Source organism: Protopterus annectens, chromosome 8.part0 (genome assembly GCF_019279795.1).
Source record: "Protopterus annectens isolate FY-2018-M chromosome 8.part0, PAN1.0, whole genome shotgun sequence".
NCBI lineage: Eukaryota > Metazoa > Chordata > Ceratodontiformes > Protopteridae > Protopterus > Protopterus annectens.
Window position 1 is genome coordinate 1,101,440,548 of NC_056741.1, and position 22,083 is coordinate 1,101,462,630.

The following is a 22,083-nucleotide window of genomic DNA, read 5'->3' on the forward strand; positions in this document are numbered from 1 at the left end:
TATTTCCAAAACTTTACGAAAATTTATATAGAGCAGAGAAATGTGGAAATCCAGAAAATGCACAAATGGAAATACTTATGGAAAACTTAATTATTCCACGGTTAGAAGCAGATGAGGCCCAACAACTAATAGTTACGACAAGAGGAGATGAGGTAAAAATGGTGATGTAAAATCAATCTTCAGGAAAGTCTGCAGGAACAGATGATATTCTTGTGGAAGTTTAGAAGTTAAGAAGGAAGAAGGTGATAAACAGCTGATATATTTTGTTTACCAGCATTTTAAAAGCATGAGAAGCATCAACATCTTGGAAGAAAGTTTGGTGGCCATATTACCAAAAAATGGTAAAAACCCAGCAGACCCAGATTCATACAGACCTTTTTCAATTTTTAACCATGATTATAAAATGTTTATGTTTATACTAGCTAAAAGAATGGCAAAAGTGTTACCAAATTTGATAGCTATGGAGCAATGTGGTTTTGCCAAGTGGAGGCAAACATCTGACAACATTAATAAGAAAGATAGTGATCCACAGGGAAGCAAATGTAAGAAAATACTACTGTTGTTGATGGGTCTTGCTGCAGAGAAAGCATTCATCAGAGTAATCTGCGATTTTATGAGTGAGGCAATAGAAGCATTAGCATTTTCTGGCACAATAATAAGGTTAAATAGAAGGATATATGAATGATCAGAAGCGTGAATTAAAGTGAGAGAGTTCCTCTCTGATAAGCTATGTTTGAACAGAGGAGCCAGGCAGGGGTGTCCTCTTTCCCCTTTGCTATTTGCTTTATATTTAGACCCAATGGCAAAGAAAATAAGGGACTCAAAAATGCAAGAATATCACTGGCATAGTAATCAAGAAAAGTTGTCTTTATTTGCAGATGATATTATTTTGTACCCGATAAATCCAGAAAAGGACATCTCAGTGGAACAATTTAAGGCAGTTTCAAGTCTTTTGGGGATATAAAATTAATGAAGATAAAACAAAGTGCATTGCTGTAAATGATGTACCCACATATGAATTGGTTCAGCAATACCTATATTTATGGGGACATGATAAGATGAAGTATTTTAGAGAAGAGATTAAAAAGGCTTCTGTTGTGGCAGCTAAGGATATGTCAGAAGAGACTGAAGCAAAGATAATACAAAAACGGAGAAAATGGATGCTTTTGTTTGTGGACACTGATAGAAGATATAAGTAGTGAAGATGTAATTTTACATATGGGAAAGTTATATTTTTATCAATTAGAGGAAATGTTGTGGACAATAATTAATAAAAGAGATGAAGGAATTTATCTGGGATGGGAAGAGGGCAAGAGTTAAGTGGGGCAAGTTGATCCTTCCAGTAGAACAAGGTGGTTTCAGATTACCTGATGTGAAGGGATATTTTAGAGCTAAACAGTTAAGGCTCATATACAGTACATAACACAAGCAGAAGGTTATAAGTCAAAATGGATAGGGATGATGTTGATGATGATGAAGCGGGGGAAGTTCAAGAAATGAAGAGAAAGTGTGACTTTGGATATGCTCCCTTAAGCAGAATAATAACAGCCAGACATAATATTATATTAATAAAGTAGCAGAAAGTATTTTAAGAACTAAGCCAACACGAGACTGTAGAAAGGATATTTTGCCAACAGGGATGACTGCAAGTAGGGGTATAGAAAATAAGTAAGAGGGGGCTGGAATTTAATGGAGAAAACTGGCAAAGGAACCAAGGTACTGGGAGCAAATAATTATATAGGGAAGGTAAATAGAGTGGGATGAGGCCAAGAAGACATTTGAACAGTAGGCTAGGGACCGCCTTCTGCATCAGGAACTGATAAGAGTATAGGGAAAGAAAAAGGGATACGGGAATCTGAAGTGAAAAACCTGCTTTGGTTGAGGTTTTTGTTGAATCTGGGATAGAAGCTGCTGTTAAAAAAGGAATAATTAGCAGGGCATATACAATGTTTCATGATAACTATAAGAATCAATCAGAGAAGGTTAGAAAAAATAGGGAAGCAAGACTAGAAAAGCAATTTACAAGAGAATAATGGGAGGACATATGTATGACTTCCAAGTACGCAACAAAGTCTAGCAGGTTTATGATCTTTGATTGGAAGTGTTGGCATACGTATTTTTATACCGCAAGCAGACTTCAAAGAATTTTTTTGCGGGTAGATAGCAAATATCAGAGATGTGATGGGAAACAAAAAGACAACTCAGAACATATGTTTTGGGAGTGTAATGAGTTTGCAGATTTTAAAAATTCCCTACAGAGTACTCTGTCAAAAATATTGGGTGTCCAAATGGTTGTAACTAAGGAAATAATTTGATGTTGGAGGTGTGATGGGAAAGAAAGAGGTAACTGGCAACAAATGTTTTGGGAGTATAATGTTTTGGAAGATTTTTAAAAATTTCCTACAGAGAACTCTGTCAGAAATATTGGGTGAGCAAATGGCTGTAACTAAAGAAATGATTCTTTTGAGCTGGGACACAGCATCCGAATTGCCTAGACATATTAAGGTAAGTTTAAAAGGGAAGGAACAAATTACGTAGCTATAAATGAAAATTGGGGGAACAATATATAGTGAGGTTTAGGGTTTATATTATGTTATCGAAAAACGTGTTCATTGAACACGTTTTCATTCACCAATATAAAGGGAAAAGACTACTCTCTGAGCGGCCACTTCAGCGAATTTAAACGTTTGGTCATCATCAGGGATTTGCCCTTTTCCCCACTGTAGTGTAATTACGGCATTGGTATATTTAGTTAGGGTGGGGTGTGGGAAGCCCCCCCACTTTGTAAGGTTTGAAAGTTTGTTTTGTTTTTGTTTGGCCAAGCAATTTATCCCCTGGGAAAAAATTTGCTGAAGTGGCCGTTCGGAGATTAGTGTTTTCGCTGTACATTGGTCGACGAAAACATGTTCGATGAACACATTTTTCGATGACATAATATAGACCCAAGGTTTATGGGTAGGCAGGATTTCGGCAATTTATGTGATGCTGTAATGATGTGATATATAATGTATGTAAATGGGAAAAAATGTTAATATGGTTTCTTTACTTTCTTTCAATGTATATTTGCCTATGTCATAACTGATACTTTAATAAAGGTACCTAAAAATTTTGTGGCTGTTTTTTTTTTTTTTTTTTACTGATAAGGGTAACTTCTGATGTGTTGACTAGCTAGTGGTATCTGTTTGTCTGAGTCTGACTACTCAAGTATACATTACCACCAGTTGTTATATTCAATCTAGCTTATTTTTCTAGGACTGGAACAGTAACCAGAGTTATCCAGGCTTCTGTTGGATGTTATCAGTTGTACCATAAAGCAAAAGATAGATGTAGCCAGTAGAGGCTCATGGTACTGGACAGCTGGGCCCAACACTGCCCAGCAGCAAACTTTTTCCACCAATCTCAGTTGGTGTTTCATGCTGTTGTTGAGGACATCAGAAACATCACTCAACAAGGTTCTCATTGGGCAGCATGAAGCAGTGAAGAGTTTGCCAATTGGTCCACACAGTCTCATGTGACTGAGATTGCTTGAGTCTTAGATGGAAGTAAGTGTGGGAGTGAGGAAGAATGAGAGAGGGAACAAGTTTTTTTTGTTTTATTTATTTATTTTTTAAGTATAGTATTTTTACAGGCAGTGTGATTGCTGCTGTCAGCATGTAAGAAAGTAAGAATAAGTACTTTAAGTGTTTATATGTATGTATTATGTATGTATGTACACATGTACGCATATGTGGGTTGTAAATGCTCTCAAATATTCCTGATTTCATGGAATGTTTCTGAATTTCTGCCTCATAATTTGGTCAGCTCCTCCTGAAGTTTGTGGATTTTCTGGCAAATTTGTGAAAATTGTAGTGACTAAATAATGAGACATGCATTTGAATTTCAGATTTAACAGCATTCAAAAAGTATGTGAATGGAAAGCCTTTAAGCTATCAAGTTTCTAAGTATATGTAACTGTGCCTGGTTTTGACCTATCGATCACAATTAGTTTTCTCCTTGATTCATGAGATAAGAGGTTAAATGGTATAGGGGTGCAATGACTTGCATACTCTAATTTGGCAGCAAAGAGCTGGCAAGACAAATTCCCTGTATGGTAGTTACTTATGTATGTATATCCATTTATTTGGCTGCAACCAAAGATCTGAGGTACACAGTCATACAGGAAGCTTTAATTAATGGCCACATCTGTGTGTGCATTTGTGCGTGTGTGTATGTGGGTGTTTGTGTGTGTGTGGAAGGCCATAGATTTATTTATTCCTTTGTTGACCACTATCAGCTCTCCCTATTTTTACAGAATGCTTCTGATTTTTTGCAGACTGCCTCCAGGCCCTATCCCTGTATTCAGTTTCCTACAGGCTTTTCAGGGGAGATCTATGCCTGGTATATAGGACATTGTCAGACTCCACACTGATGGACCTCCTGTATATCCACAAAACAAACAGTACCAGAATTACCCATTCTAAAGACTTAAACCTTGTCTGTGACATAAATAGGACCTGCTGGAGTAACAGGAATGTATCCCAGAGACTACCCCATCTCTGGAACAGGTTCTCCATCCATGTGAAGCAGAGTTCCTCCCTAAACCAATTCAAGTGTAACTTGGTTAACTGGATGGGGAACAGGAAATTCATCCATGGTTTGGCACCTATGTCTCTAATGGACACAGGTAACCTGTAAATGGTTCATCTCCCAGGCCCCTGCTTGTAAATGTTACATCTACTAAGCCCTTGCTTACACTTATCAAGGGTACCAGAACTTGTCAGAGATTTGGATGCATGGCTAGGCTTAAAAAGGCCCTTGTGGTCGTTAGCCTAGTAACCACTTATGAACCTACGAACCTGTAAATGATCAAAGTCAAAGTCAACTTTATTATCATTCAGACTCCACAATAAGTGCAACTGAATGAAATTATGTTACTCCAGACTCTATGTGCAAACATCTAACATATAAAGCAATTTGCATTACTACATTCTGACATTCCTGCTACATAATATTTACTGTTTTACATTTCAACAAACATTTACTAAGCTAAAGAGACACAGTATTTGTTACACATACTTTCATGTACAGGATTCTGTTGGCACTAGTCTAAGGAAACACGATATTTATTGCACAAAATTCCACAGCTGTTTCTTATTGGATAGGATGCTATCTCAACATCAGTGGATATTGCACAGAAATAAAATTATACTCTGTTAGATTAATTTTACAATGTATTTAAGACCTTTTATGGTTACTGCACACAAATATACTTCTCACTTGTTATATTATCTACTGTCCCTGATGACAAGAGAGATGCAAGTTGCTACTGGAGTTCAGTAGCCTGATGTCCAGGGGATAAAAGCTTCTGCTAAATCTGGCCATTTTGCAACATATGCTATGATACAGCCTCCCAGAAGTTAGGTATAGGAAGAGTCCATATGTAGGGTGAGTGCAGTCCATGACTATTTTCCTGGCTCTGTTGAGACAGCAAGACTGGTGCAAGTCTTGAATAGATGGTAGAGTGGTTCTGGTAATCTTTTCTGCTGCTTTCACCACTCTTTGGAGGGACCTGCGGTCTGTAGTGGAGCAGCTGCCATACCAAGCTGCAAAACTGTTTGTCAGGATGCTCTCAGTTGCGCTCCTGTAAAAGGTCATTAGAACAGGGGCTGGTAGATTTGCCCTTCTCATCCTTTGCAGAAAGAGTAGGCATTGCTGTGCTTTCTTGACAGTGGTATTTCTGTTCAAAGAACAAGACAAATCTTCCAAGATGTGCACCCCAAGAAACTTGGTGCTTTTTACCCTCTCCACTATTTCCCCATTGATTGTGAGTGGGGAATGTTTCTTATGGTTTCTTTTGAAATACACGATTACCTCCTTGGTCTTATTCACACTGAGTGCCAGACAGTTGTTGTTTTCCAGGTGGTCCAACAATAGATGGAGTGCCAGTGAAATAGCATCTACCGTGGATCAATCTGGTTTGTACGCAAATTGGAGTGGGTCAAAGGATGACAGAAATTTAGATGTTAAGTGGTCCTTGACCAGGTTTTCTAGGCCCTTCATTATTATGGAGGTGAGAGCCACAAGGCGATAGATGTTGAGGTCCTTTGGTGGAGACTTCTTAGGCAGAGGTATTATGGGGATGTTCTTGAAGAACCTGGGAATAATGGCCTGTTTCAACGAGGTATTAAATATGTCTGTGAGTACATTTGTCAACTGCCAGAGTCTCTTAGGACACTTCCCAGAATGTTATCAGGACCAGCCATTTTTCTCAGATTTATCCTCCTCAGAGTTCTATGAACATCAGTTGGATTTAGGCTGAGCACGTCTTCTTTTTGACTTCTTGGAGCTTTCACTGGTTTTGTGTTATTTGCTTCTTCAAACCTGCTGAAATACATATTGAGCTTGTTCAGGAATTCAGTGTTGTCCTCACACTGAGAAGACGTGGGGTTGTAATCTGTTATAGCCTGAATTTCTTGCCACAGTCACCTCGCGTCCTTTTCTTCAGAAAGCTGCTTTTTGAGTTTCTGACCATATGCCGTTTTCGCCTCTCTCACACACCCTTTTTTAGGTTCGTCCTAGCATGCCTGAGCTCATCCTGGTTTCCTTCCTTGAAGGCAGCGTTCCTTACTTTCAGGAGCTCACATACTCTACTTGTGAGCCAGGGTTTCTAGTTGGCCCATGTGGTGATGCACTTGTTGACTCTTACATCATCTACACATATGGATATGTAATCCAACACAGACTCTATGTACTCCTCCTGGTTGGTTTGCTGATTTGCAGTGGCCGCCTCTCTGAACACAGTTCAATCTGTGCTTTCAAAGCAGTCCTGGAGCTCTGACACTGCTCCCTTTGGCCATACCCTTATTTGCTTTTTGGAGGGTTTTCCTCTGGTTAGTAATGGTCTGCATGCTGGAACTAACAGGATGGAGATGTGGTCTGAGTTGCCCAGGTGTGGATGAGGTAATGCCTTGAATGCAATTTTAAGACTGGTTAGACTTTATCCAGTGTGTTCTCACCATGGTTGCAAAATCCACATGTTGGTAATATTGAGGAAGGACTGACTGCAAGTTGGCCTGGTTGAGGTCTCATGCTATTATGTGCACATTTTCTGGATTCTGATTTTGCAAATCACTGATCTCCTTGTATAGGGTAGCTAGTACCTCATTTGTATTAGCACTGGGAGGGACTTATACAGCTGTAATGCTTACACCATTAAATTCCCTTGGCAAGTAGAGGGGTCTAAATTATAGTGACATAAACTCCATGTTTTCAGGGCAATGGGTGGAGATTATCTGGCAGTTAGTACACCATCTGTTATTTACATAGCTACACACCTTTCCCCCACATGCTTTTCCACTGAGAAACTGTATCTTGTCTGCTCTGAATAATGAGAGCCCTTCCAGATATACTGCACTGTCATTTATATTAGAGTTTGATAAGGAATTACCAGCAAGAGTACCCAAATCTCTTACAACAGTGTCTGATTGGATGGGTGCATCTCCTATATGGTAAGTGAATCTGTTTTGTTTACCAAAATTAACTACGCTACATTTCTTTTTTACATTTAGTTTGAGATCACTGTCCTTGCACCAGTTAACATGGTGTACGCTTTGCTGGAGCATTTGTCAGTTAGCTGAAGTCTGAATAACAACACCCACTTTACAGTCTTCTGGAAACTTAGTTAGCCATAGACCAGAAGTGCTGGTCTGAAGGTATGAGAAATATATGCCACATAGGAGAAAGCTCAAAACTGAGCCCTTTGGTACACAGCTGATCATTTTTTTGCTTTCAGAAGTGTTACCTGCTACTCTAACTACATGGGTTCTGTCATGCAACCAGTTAGCTATCCATCAAACAATATAAGAATTTATATTCAGATTTAAAGTCTATCAATAATGCCTGCAAGGGGAAGAGTGTCAAAGGCCTTTGCCAGGTCTAGATATGCAGTATGCACTGTATAACCACTATCCACTGCTTCTGTTACTTTTACAAAGAAATGAATGAGGTTAAAGAGGCAGGAACTTCCCTTGATAATGCCAAACTGATCAGAGTCCATGTTTAAGCTATTTCTAATGTCCAAACTAATGAAGTCTGAGATAATGTGTTCCATAGTTTTACATATCAGGCTATTGAGACCAACAGATCTGTAGTTACCAGGGTCTGTGGCTGGGCCACCCTCATATAATGGGATTACAATGGCTGTTTTCCAGGCTTCAGTAATATCATCTGTGGAGAGACCTAGATTACAGGAGTTAAGTAGAGGTTCAAACAGGCCATATTTGGCAGTGAAAAACAGACAACCTGGTATGTTTTCAAGGCCCATGGATGAAGTTTTCTTTCTTTGAAAGGACTGAGGGAACTTATTCTATAGTAATAAAAGGGGTGGCTGGGATTGTGGAAACTGTGGGATAGCTATAACTCTAAGTGGAAATTTGAACTAAATTTGGCAAGAATATTAGCTATTTCCATTGGGCCAAAGAGTAGAGTACTATTGTGGACTAGTTCTGAACATTGCTGGGTGACAGTTCTTAACTTCCTAACATAGTTAATGAAAGAGTTGGATTTTTTTTTTTTAGTGGCTATTTTAAGTTCATACTTAGCTTTGAGCTTCCTAATGGTTCCCTTAGGTAGAATGAGACCTCTTATAAGAATTAGGAGGTTTCTTTCTCTGTTATATAATTTATTTATACAGGTACTCCATCACAGGGGGTTGAGTTTAAACACATTATATGTGTTAGGGAATGCCTTATCAATAACAATTTAAGTGAGGGTAGAAGTCAGAGGTATAGGTAGCAGCTTTATCAATAGGATCCTTCAGTGGAGAATTACAGTAGAATTCAAATAACTGATTAAGGTTTGCTTTTGAGAAGTCCCTAAACTAATACAGAGCCATTTACAGTAGAATACCACCAGTTTTGAAGGATAAGGTCACTAAATTATGGTCTGATTTACCAAGACATGATAAAGCATACGGACATGTGCAAGAAGTGGCCATATTTGTGAGGACTAGATCCAGGATATTGGGGCACATACTAGAATGGTTAAGTGTTTGTGAAAGAGAGTTAGCGTTTATAATGTCAAGGAAGCACTGGGCATGCTGACTATTAGCTGTGCAGGTCAGACAGTTTATTGATGGAGAGTTAAAATCCCCCAGTAGAACTGTCTTGAGCTTAATGTGAATTTCAGCCAATGCACTAAGAAAGCTACTGTGCTCGGAAGGAGACATAGATGTTTTTCTATAGCTGGCTATGAGAGGGTAATTAGTCTTGATTAGGGTGATTTGGACTTATAGGAGTTCACTTGTGCTGTCCCAAGGAATTTGTTATGAGGTGATGATATCCTTGACAAATACTGGTACTCCTCCACTATTTCCAGTGGGTCTGAAGACGTGATAGGCATTATACCCAGGAACAGAAGGAGTGAGTTCATTTTTCTGAAATCATGTTTCTGTAACTATACATATATGAATGTGTTTAAGTTGTGTTCTTTCTGGATAATCAGTAAGGACTGCAGTCACTAAATAATGATGACAGACATTTGAGTTTCAAACTTAGCATGCTTTTTTGAAGACTGGTAATACAAAGCCTGTTATTCTAGAAAGTTTCTAAGTATTTAAGGGCGATAGCTTGTTACTGACATTGGGCTTAATCCACTAATATTTTTTTAGCGTTCTTCTTGAGTGATAATAAAAAGTTGAAACATATGTAGAGCAGGAGTTTGCAGTTGGTTGCCCTCTGTTCTGACAGCAGTGAACAGAGATGATAATAAATTCCTGTCTGGAAATTATTTCTGTATCCAGTCATCCATTCATTGGATGAGGTGTAGAGTCACAGTCATATAAGTGATTGTAATTGATGATCACATCTGTGTGTATTTGGGGGGTTTAAAACAAATTTCTCTGGCCAGTTGTTGTTTTTACTTTATTACATCCTGATATTTACAAGCAAAACGTGAAAACATAAGATAGAAATAATCTATGTGGATGGTGTGGGGCCATGATGAGGAGAATACATGGGAGGACACCAGGGAAGTGCAGTGCAGACTAGTCAGTAATGGGGGACCCATGGAGCCCTTTGTCTTATGCTCCATTTTATCAAAGGGTGGACTTGTTGATTGCGGTTAGACATCTAAGGGGCATACAGCCAATAAAGTGGCCATAATGGCTAGGCATACAGTGAGGCAGTCTGTGGATGAAAGTGAATGATGCCATCTGTTGACTGATCACAAACCATGATTACTGACTTGCTATAACAGAGTCTCTCCCCACTGCATTTGTCTCCACCCATTCAGTTGCTTTCTGCAGCACTCTGTTGCTTTGAAGTCACCAGCCCCCACTGCAGCTTGTAGCATTGAAAAGTATCATCTAGCTTTTACTGGAAATTATTGTGCATGTGTGTATGAGTGCAACAGTTTATTTACAGTACAGTTACAGTGAATAATCACAAACTGTAAGACAATGGATTTAGAGTAGCATAGGAGAAGGGTCTGTAACCCAGTCACTGGGGATGCACAAGCCAGTGCATTTCTTTGTGCCGGTCCCAAGCCTGGATAAATGGGGAGGGTTGCATCAGGAAGGGCATCCGGCATAAAACTTCACCAAATAATTAATGCGGACACCAGTAAATATTTATATACTGGATCGGTCGAGGCCCGGGTTAACATCGACCGCCACCAGTACTGTTAGCCAACAGGGTACTGGCAGAAATTGGGCTACTGCTGGCCAAAGGAGAAGAAGAGGCAGAAGGCATGGCCAAAGGCAGGAAGAGAGGAGAAAGGCTAGGACTGTGGTAGTGAGGGTCGGAACTTTGAATGTTGGCAGTATGACTGGTATAGGGAGAGATTTACCGATATGATGGACAGAAGGAAGGTTGATATATTGTGTGTGCAAGAGACCAGATGGAAGGGGAATAAGGCTAGGTGTATCGGAGGTGGGTTCAAATTGTTTTATCATGGTGTAGCTGGGAGGAGAAATGGCGTAGGAGTTATCCTGAAGGAACAGTATGCTAAGAGTGTTTTGGAGGTAAAAAGAGTGTTGGATAGAGTGATGTTTATGAAGCTGGAAATTGATGGTGTAATGATGAATGTTGTTAGTGCATATGCTCCACAAGTTGGGTGTGCGATGGATGAGAAAGAAAAATTTTGGAGTGAGTTGGATGGAAGTGGTGATGACTGTACTCAAGGGTGAGAGAGTGGTGATTGGAGCAGATGTCAATGGGCATGTTGGTGAAGGGAACAGAGTGGGTGAAGTGATGGGTAGGTATGGTGTTAAACAAAGGAATGCAGAAGGTCAGATGGTAGTGGATTTTGTGAAAAGGATGGACATAGCTGTGGTGAATACGTATTTTAAAAAGTGGGAGGAGCATAGGGTGACATACAAGAGTGGAGGAAGATGCACACAGGTGGATTATATCTTATGTAGGAGGGCCAGTTTGAAGGAGACTGGAGACTGTAAAGTGGTGACCAGGGAAAGTGTAGTTAGGCAGCGTAGGATGGTGGTTTGTAGGATGACGTTGGTGATCAAGAAGAGGAGTAGGAGTGTGAGGGCAGCACCAAGGATCAAATGGTGGAAACTGAAAAAGGGTAATTGTGAGGTGGAGTTCAGGGATGAGTTAAAACAGGCACTGGGTGGCAGTGAAGAGTTACCAAATAGCTGAGTAACTTACGGCAGAGCTAGTAAGGGAGACGGCTAGAAAGATACTTGGTATGACATCTGGACAGAGGAAGGATGACAAGGAGACATGGTGGTGGAATGAGGAAGTACAAGAGAGTATACAGAGAAAGAAGTTGGCAAAGAAGAAGTGGGATTGTCAGAGAAATGAAGAAAGTAGACAGGAGTATAAGGAGATGAGGTGTATGGCAAAGAGAGAGGTGGCGAAGGCTAAGGATAAGGCATATGAAGAGTTGTATGAAAGGCTGGACACTAAGGAGGGAGAAAAGGACCTATACAGATTGGCTAGACAGAGGGACCAAGCTAGGAAAGATGTGCAGCAGGTAAAGGTGATAAAGAATAATGAGGGAAACATACTCACAAGCGAGGGACAGTGTTTTGAGGAGATGGAAAGAGTACTTTTAGGGTTGATGAATGAAGAGAATGACAGGGAGAGAAGGTTGGATGATGTGGGGATAGTGAATCATGAAGTGCAATTGATTTGCAAGGAGGAAGTAATGACAGCTATGAAGAGGATGAAGAATGGAAAGGCTGTTGGTCCAGATGACATATCTGTGGAAGCATGGAGGTGTTTAGGTGAAATGGCAGTGGAGTCTTTAACCAGATTGTTTAATGAAATCTTGGAAAATAAGAGGATGCCTGAGGAATGGAGAAAAGGTGTTTTGGTACCGATTTTTAAGAATAAGGGTGATGTGCAGAGCTGTAGTAACTACAGAGAGATTAAACTGATCAGTCACAGCATGAAGTTATGGGAAAGAGTAGTGGAAGCTAGGTTAAGAAGGGACGTGATGATTAGTGATCAGCAGTATGGTTTCATGCCGGGAAAGAGCACTACAGATGCGATGTTTGCTCTGAGAGTGTTGATGGAGAAGTACAGAGAAGGTCAGAAGGAGTTGCATTATGTTTTTGTAGACTTAGAGAAAGCATATGACAGGGTGCCTAGAGAGGAGTTGTGGTATTGTATGAGGAAGTCGGGAGTGTCAGAGAAGTATGTAAGAGTGGTACATGATATGTATGAGGGTAGTGTGGCAGCGGTGAGGCCTGCAGTGTGAGTGACGGATGCGTTTAAGGTGGAGGTGGGATTACATCAAGGATCAGCTCTGAGCCCTTTCTTGTTTGCAATGGTGATGGACAGGTTGACAGACAAGATTAGACAGGAGTCCCCGTGGACTACGATGTTTGCAGATGACATTGTGATCTGTCGTGAGATTAGGGAACAGGTGGACGAGACCCTGGAGAGATGGAGATATGCAGAGAAAAGAGGAATGAAGGTTAGCAGGACTAAGACAGAATATATGTGTGTGAATGAGAGGGAGGACAGAGGAATTGTGAGGTTGCAAGGAGTAGAGGTGGCGAAGGTGGATGAGTTTAAATACTTGGGATCAATAGTTCAGCGTAATGGTGAGTGTGGAAGAGAGGTGAAGAAGAGAGTACAGGCAGGATGGAGTGGGTGGAGAAGAGTGTCAGGAGTGATTTGTGACAGACGAGTACCAGTAAGAGTGAAAGGGAAGGTCTACAAGAGGGTAGTGAGACCAGCTATGTTATATGGTTTGGAGACAGTGGCATTGACAAAAAGGCAGGAGTTTGAGCTGGATGTGGCAGAGTTACAGATGTTAAGATTTGCACTGGGTGTGATGAGGGTGGACAGAATTAAGAATAAGTATATTAGAGGGTCAGCCCAGGTTGGAAGGTTTGGAGACAAAGCCAGAGAGAAGGTTTGGACATGTGCTGAGGAGGGATGCTGAGTATATTGGGGAAAAAGATGCTAAGGATGAAACTACCAGGTGACAGGAAAAGAGGAAGACGTAAGATAAGGTTTATGGATGTGGTGAGAGAGAACATGCAGGTGGTTGGTGTGACAGAGCAAGATGCAGAGGACAGGAAGAAATGAAAACAGATGATCCGCTGTGGTGACCCCTAATGAGAACAGCCGAAAGAAGATGATGATAGGAGAAGGGTCTGTACAGCCCGGGCATACAAATCTGCTCTGTGCTGGTTCAGTGTAGCGCTTATTTGAGTGTGGGTGATGTGTGTCCACAGCTAAGGCATAAGTATATATTTTCTTTACCCCTTTAAAGGCCATTTTTGTTTGTTGTTTATCAATGTTTACTGAGGCAATAAAAGAAATCAAAGGACAGCAATGTCAGTCACTCACATAGTTGTACCAGATGTGTGGACCATGAGATCATAACCCTAGTGGCTTTCACATTAAGTCAGCATAAATCACTAAGATGTTTATATATATGTACACTAGCAGAGTGCTTACTCTCCCTGATATAAATCATAGTTCGAGGACAAACATAAATAAAATAACATTCTAGGTAAAACATGTTACATACTTAATAATAAAATGATTCTCAGTGATATGGAAAACATATTAGAAATTACTGCTTTAAATTTTAGTTACTTGCTTAATTGATATTTAAACATATTTTAGTAGTGGAAGTACATTTAACACAGTATTCCAATATATCTTAAACTATTTTATAGACTATGGTTTAAAGTATGTTAAACAAAATAAGTTTAGACAGTGCTATAACACATTCACAACTCTGCTACCCTCAGGAATATCATCTACAGATGAGCAGACCACACTCCCACTGTCCAGAGTAGCATTTGTTGATCTTAAGAAATCATCTGACATTATGTTAAACCTACTCTATGAATTTTCCACATGATACTAAGTAAAGTTACCTGTTACGGATGGGAAAAAAAAGCCTTCTAATAGGCACTATATTGCTAATTCACTTTCTGCTCCCTCATAAGTAACCACGGACATTTCCCAGAATCTTTTATTAGTCCTTTTTTTCATCACAATCATGTGATGTTAGATGGTAAACCTTTAGTATCTAGTTCCAGTTGCGTTCTTTTCTTGGGGGCGACTGCCACCCCCTTCCCCTGTAGTTTTTTGAGTTATATGTAACCTTCCCTTTTCCCATTAGTCTTTCAGACCTTCTGAGCACAGGAAACTCTTCTTCCGAAAGCAACTGTCCTATATTATCATTGTCATTAATATGATACACTTCATCTTGTTTTTCACCCCATTTCCCAAAATCCTTCCTATATACATTTCTAGGTTTGGGGTAATGTACTTTGTCCTTGTACTCATTTACATCTCTAGCAATTTTACCCAACTTTCTAGTGTGAATATCCTGACATTTTGATTCTAAATTTTTTAAAAGTTTGTGGTATTTCTCTCTTTCACTATCCACTGTGTACATCAAATCTTCTATAACAGCTTTATTAATTTTATCAATGTCTCTTTGCAGATTTTCCATTTCATTCTCATTATTTCTTATAATAGCCCTCATAATTCCATAACCACAATTGTCAAAAACAGTAATCAATTCATCATGAAAGGCAGTACCTTCAATAACATGATTTGGATATTTGCATACCCTAAGTCCCTTTGGGACAATGTTAATAGATAAACAATGTTTTAAATAACTATTGTCCATGTCCAAGAGTTTGTATTTGTACAAATAAAAGTCTAAGTCTTCTAACATAGCATTGTAGCTTTTTTTGTTAAACTTTGGAACAAGTGGTTGCTCAAAGTCGTATTTTGTGTTCAAAATACGTGTGACAACCTTGCCAGTACCTGAAGCTGCTAACACTAGTCAGTGACCTCCTTGGGTGGTTCCGTTGTGTTTGCGCTTCTGTTCTTGCATTAGGGTTGTCAGGAATATCGTCCCTGGTAATGTGAGGAAAACCATCCATATCAGAATCATCTAAAGGTGGTATTTCGTTCTGGTTAGGAACTGTGTCATTGGTGTTTCGAACGTTACGCTGTAAAGCATCTGGTTGAGCCTGCTGATTTCCTGGTATAAGCATAGCTGAAATGAACGTAGCCAAGGATTGGCTGAGTGGAGTAAGCAGGCTAATGAGCTGAGTGAGCTGCCCAACCAACTTACGAATTTCACCAGTCTTGGACCCTCTGGGACCAGGATCTGCGCTTGAAGGAAGCTCCATAGAACAAGACCAGAAAAAATGTAAAGTGGAGCAAGTGGCGCAAAAGTAAACCAAAACCAAAAGCTCAGCAAAAACTCAGCAAGCTGAGAACCTTGTTCTCAAGGAAGTCTGTAACAACAAAAATCTAAGGGTCATGAAACCAGACAAGGGTGGGGGTATGGTGCTAATGGACACAATAGTTTATGAAGGGAAGATGATGGACATATTAAATGACACTGACAAGTATAATGACACTGACAAGTATACTAGAGCCTCTATTAATGAAATCAACACAGCCAATCAAAGAATTCACAATATTTTATATGACATGTTGTTAGAAGGCTCTATAGACAAAGACACTTTCCATTACTTGTCAGTAGAAAAGCCCAAAGTCCCATGTATTTTTGGAATTCCCAAAGTACATAAGAACAACTTGGATCCCCCTCTAAGACCCATTGTCTCTGTTGATGGTTCAGTTACAGCACCCCTAGCAAAATATGTTGATTCAAAGACTAAAGGTATACTGGATTTCAATACAGCTGTGTTGAAAGACTCTTGGGATTTTCCACATGATACTAAGAAGTTGTTAAAAAGAATTCTAATAGTCACTATATTGCTAATTCACTTTCTGCGTAACCACGGACATTTCAGAATCTGTTATTGACCTATTCATCACAAGTATTCATGACACAGGCATGTTATGTGTGTGTGTGTGTGTGTGTGTAATTTTGTAGAAGGCAGCTTTGCCTAAAGGACAAATGGTTGTAAAAAATGACTGAAATTATATTTGACTGAATAGCCATTCCATTTCATGTGCAACCGTGGAGTTGCAATATGTAATTTAGGGGTTTGGGGAGCAGACCCCCCCCCATGTATGGACGGTGTAGGTGAGGCTTGCCCCCCTTCAAAAAAGCTTTTTTGTGGTGTATATGTTGTTTTCAACAGCCTTTTAGTCAAATGTACTTGCAATCAGATGTACCTTCAGTTATTTTTTTAGCTATTTCTACTTCAGTCAAAGCTACCTTTGATGAACTGATATACAATTATTTATCCATTCTCAACCCCTTTTTCCCAGTTTTGCACATGGGATTGGGGTGTCATTTCAACAGCGATAGTCATCTAGAGCCAAGGTTTACACTGCCAGGTGGCTAGCCCTGCCACTGCAGTTCTTCCACACCACACATGCACACCTATGGCCAATTTGGAGTGTCCAATCCACCTACAGCACATCTTTGGAATCTGGGAAGAAACCAGACCATGCAGATGAAATTAATATATATATATATATATATATATATATATATATATATTCAATATATACATAGATTCACTAGACAATCTCGAAATACTGAAATGTCGAATTTCAGTATTTTAAGAATGAATAGTGGAAAACCCACATACCTGAAAACCGCGAATAGCACAATCGTGACCATTCACACACACACACACACACACACACACACACACACACACACACACACACAAACCAGCACATAAGCACACACATATACACCTACCTAACTACACTAAAACAAACATAACAACAACACAAACACAACATAATACACAAACACATCTACCCTACTTATAATCAGGGGGTCAAGCCCCCCTGCACCCTCCCTAGTTATATATTCTAACTCCAAGGTCACACTAAACACACAAACACACAAAAAACACCACTACACACATGCACACATACTAAAATCCCTACCTAATACCCTTACACAAACACCACTTACCTGAAACCCCAAATAAATCTACAAACCGCACCACACATCACGAACGCAACACCATGATAGCAGATTCGACATTTCTGCATTCGACATAGTGCAGTTTCGTGTAACTGCACTTTCCATTATTCAGTCTCGATGTATTGAAATTCAACATTTCAGTACGTCGAGATTGTCTAGTGAATCCATATACCTATATACATAAACCCTCAGCAGTGGACATTTCATGCCAAATGAATGCATGAACAGCCGTCTGTATCTAGACGAGTGTTATATTTTTATAAGCCGCTCCACTGCTATAGTGGTGACCACAAAGTTTAGCACTAATCTAGAAGTCACTTATCTATTTCAAAATGCAGGCTCATCAAACCCAGCCAGAACTAAGTACTGTTATTTGTTATGGTGTCCAGGATCCTATGATCATTTCCTAACTGGCACAGTCTTCCAATATGCAGTAGTTTAAATCTTTGGAAATTGTAACACAGTTTAAATCTTTGGACTGCTGGCTGGTCCTGACCACTTACTTCTATCACCATCCTTATATTCCCTACATTAAATTATCCTTACAGCTAAGATCTGCAGCACACACTCCCTGATACTCACCTCTTCTTCTAGCTCAACACTTGTTAAATGAGTTTTCCTTCATCAGAGGATTACAGACTTGCTATAGTTTCCTCTGATATATGCATCTATTTATTTATTTTTATCAGCTCACTTATTAAGGATTCTTTCTTTGTTATACAGGTAGAATCACTAAGAGCAACCACATTTAACAGGAATGCCCTGAGAAAGGGGCATAATTTTTTAAACATCTTTACTGAATTATTACTTGCGACATAGGCAAATTTACATTTATATAAAAGTAATCAAACTGTATTAACAAGTTCATGTTTACAAACATTATATTTCACATATATTGCTACATATCAGTCAATAACCTAAGCAACATTACATAAATTATTTAATTCCTGCCCTTTCATTTAAACAAGAAACATCTTTATTAAACCATCACTTACAACATAGGCAATCATACATTTACATAAATGAAAACAAACCACACTGACACAATCCTAGGTGCAAGCATTTTACATCACAGACCATAATGGCACACTCCCAGTTGAACACATTATACATCACTTATAATCTACCCAATCATTTTCAGTCAAACATTGCATAGCTCACTTAAGTCCTGCCTTCATTTAAACTGCATTCCTCCTCTATATGTATTGTTCCCACAATTCCCATTTTTTCCCATGTAGTTTGCTCCTACTCTTTTCTAAAGATTTCATTTCCAACAGTTTCACCTCTGCACTACCTCCAGTACAGTTGGTGTAGATTTTGATTTCCATTTCCTAGTAATTATTTTTTTAGCAGCCGCCATTATTAGACAGAGCAAGGCCTCACCAGGCCTACTCAATTCCAATTCTGTATCATAGCTCAGAAAAATTGTCTCCCTCGTCATCCCAATCTGCCCACCCAAAATCTCAGACAATACATCCCACAGGGAATCCTTAAAGTTTGCCAGCTCACTGCACTCCTAGAAAATATTTTCCCAATTAGCTCTTTCTTCCTTTTCACACCTCCAACATTTGCTGTCTACCTCAGGAAAAATTATCTGGTGTGTACTTGAGGTATAAAAATATCTATGTGAACATTTCCAAGCAAAAATCCTAAATCTTCTAGATTTTGTTGCATATTTGGGAGACATACATATATCGTCCCATTGTTTCTTTGTGAATTGCTTATCCAATCTATCTTCCCAATCCTTTATAACCTCCTCTGATTGATTCTTATAGTTATCATGCAATATTTTATATGCTCTACTAATTATTCCTTTTTTAATGGCAGCTTCTATTCTAGATTCTACTAAAACCCAACCAGTGCTGGTCTTTTGTTTAGGACCACCCTACTTTTTTTTCACTTTGCCTATACTCTGATATCAATCCTTGAGAGGGAAGACAATCTTTAACATGCAGTCTAAATAAGTTCTTGGCATCTTCCCATTCTGTCTTTCCCTTTCTAGTTATTTGCTCCCAATACCGTGGTTCCCTTGCCAGTTTTCTCCAATAAATTCCATCCCCCTCTTGTCTTTATCCCTAATTACAGTCATCCCTATTGGCAGAATCTCCTTTCTCCATTCCCATGTTGGCTTAGTTCTTAGGATACTTTCTGCTACTTTATATATATAATATTCTGTGTGATTATTGTTATTCTCCTTAAAGGCCTGCATCCAAAATCCCAGTTTCTCCTTATGTCTTGAGATTACCCTGTTTCATCATCATCATCCCTTTCCACTCTGAATTATAGTTTTCTGCTTGTGCTATGTAGGGGCATCATTAGGATTTTTGGAGACAAATTCCAAGTCCAGTAGGTAGTGTCCACCCCCCCATAAACACACACACACACACACACACACACACACACACACACACACACACACACACACACACACACACACACACACACGTGTAACCCCCCCTCACTCAGACAGTACATGTTCTGGATAACTTACCTTTTTAATAACTGAAACAACTCTTAACATGGCAGGCTTACACAAAAATTAATTTAGCCAAGTTTATATAATTTAATATAATAAAAGAATGGTAGTTCTGACAGTCTTTTAAAATAAAATTTAAAAAGTAGCATTTTTCTATTGCACAAAATAAACTGTTCTAAAACTGTGAACACTTTGGCAAAGATGATGTATTCCTTATAACCTTTGTCTGTTTTTGTCAACACATCTAGTGGAAGTAACATAGAAGATAAAATAAAGTAACAATAATTATGCAGAGAGTGGAGGGTGTCTTTAAACTAAACATTTTACAAGATGGTATGCATTTTTCTGAGGAAGAGGAAGGAGAGTGGGTGCATGACTAGGAATGTTAAAAACTTTAAAAGAATAAGCAGGACATTAACATGTTGGACAGTTATTCATAGCAAAATGCAATGAGTAAGTGAGTTTACTACATAAAATAAAAACTGAAAGTTGCATGTTCAAAAGATAAAAAGAACAGAGAATAAAGGTCAGGATAACCGTAATTAGATAAAAAGTGTTAGGAACACCCAAGAGGAAGGATATGGGACTTTTCTTCTAAGATAGTGCCACAGAATATCTTTTCCTCAAATTGTCAGTGTTATGCATTCTCAAAATGCATGCTTCTAAAGCTGAGGAACATTAACCTGCTATTAAAAAGGTAAAAATGTAGATACAGGACTGAATTTGTTAATTTTCAAGTCTGCAAAGTAGATAATGTCTAAAGCAGCCTCTTGATCCTTCCACTGCAACTTAAGGCTCTAATTTTACCTGCAGGGGATTCGTGGATTTCTAATTTCCAATCTTGTCAGGCTAAAACTAAGCAAAATTAGTTTGATATAAATTAATGTAACAGAGTAAATAAACCAAGTTACTATTTATGTAGCAAGGGTACATGAGCAACTAGGTAATGACCAATCTTACCTAAAGAGGTCATCATTTCAAAATTCTCTTCCATCACCGCCTTGTACAATTCTTTCTCCTGAGCATTTAAGAGTTCCCATTCCTCATCTGAAAAAGTTACAGCCACATCTTCAAAAGTTTCTGGAAGCTGCAAAGAGCAAGAACATGAATAAAGCTAGTTAATAGGTAACCTTTTTAGGTAATTTAGTTTTATCCTTAGCAATGATTTTTCTTCATGTTTATTGTCTCCTAGGTGACATTACAGTACTTTTCCTTTCCTTTTGATCTTGATATTTCTCATACTCATACTGCCTTAGTCCTTTTGTAGCACTTTATTTGCCCTGTCTCCTACAAATACCTTGTAAGTCAAGTAGGCAAAATGGCTTCCTTTGATGGCTCAGTATGGAAAGTGCTACAGAGTGACATGGAAATAAGCAATGTTATAGCCAAACCTTTGGCTTTTATAAGAAGTATTTTGATTGCCGTTTTCAGTGATAGGAAAGCTATACCCTGTCTGTCTGAGTACACAGCACTATATTGATATAAGATTCAGCCTGCAAATGGATGACTGTCATAGTTTTCTGAGGCTTTAGCAAAGGACACATGTTCATTTCTATTACAAGGTACACAAAGACTTCAAATATAATTATATTTAGCAAGGGATGTACAGGGATTGTTTTTCACATGAATTTTTACTTTGATTTTGTCAACATTAATTTTAGCTTATTCAGGCTATTGTCAGCATTTCTGTGTTAACTGGTATAATATTAGTACTGTTAATATTGTGTCAGCATTTCTGTGTTACCTGGTATAGTAGTAGTAGTACTACTGTTAATATTGCGCCAGTGTTTCTGTGTTACCTGGCGTAGTATTAGTACTATTAATATTGTGTCAACATTTCTGTGTTACTTGGTGTAGTAGTAGTAGTACTGTTAATACTGTGTCAGCATTTCTGTGTTACCTGGTATAGTATCGATACTGTTAATATTGTGTCAGCGTTTCTATGTTACCTGGTATAGTATTAGTACTGCCAATATTGTGTCAGCATTTCTGTGTTACCTGGTGTAGTATTAGTACTGTTAATATTGTGGCAGCATTTCTGTGTTACCTGGTGTAGTATTAGTACTGTTAATATAGTGGCAGCATTTCTGTGTTAACTCATGTAGTATTATTAATGTTAATATTGTGGCAGTGTTCCTGTGTTGACTGGTGTAGCATTAGTACTGTCAATATTGTGTCAGTATTTCTGTGATATCTGCTGTAGTATTAGTGCTATTAATATTATGTCAGTGTTTCTGTGTTACCTGGTGTTGTGTTAGTAC

The 22,083-nt window shown here is 38.8% G+C and overlaps 1 protein-coding gene across 1 annotated transcript in view; it reads right to left on the reverse strand.

The window, feature by feature from the left end:
* LOC122809256 (zinc finger protein 271-like) overlaps nucleotides 1–22,083 on the reverse strand; it is a 115,681-nt gene that overhangs the window by 55,029 nt on the left and 38,569 nt on the right. Inside the window, exon 2 of the mRNA XM_044080627.1 lies at nucleotides 20,783–20,909. Within this exon, the coding sequence (XP_043936562.1) occupies nucleotides 20,783–20,909 (127 nt within the window). The remainder of the gene's footprint in view (nucleotides 1–20,782; nucleotides 20,910–22,083) is intronic.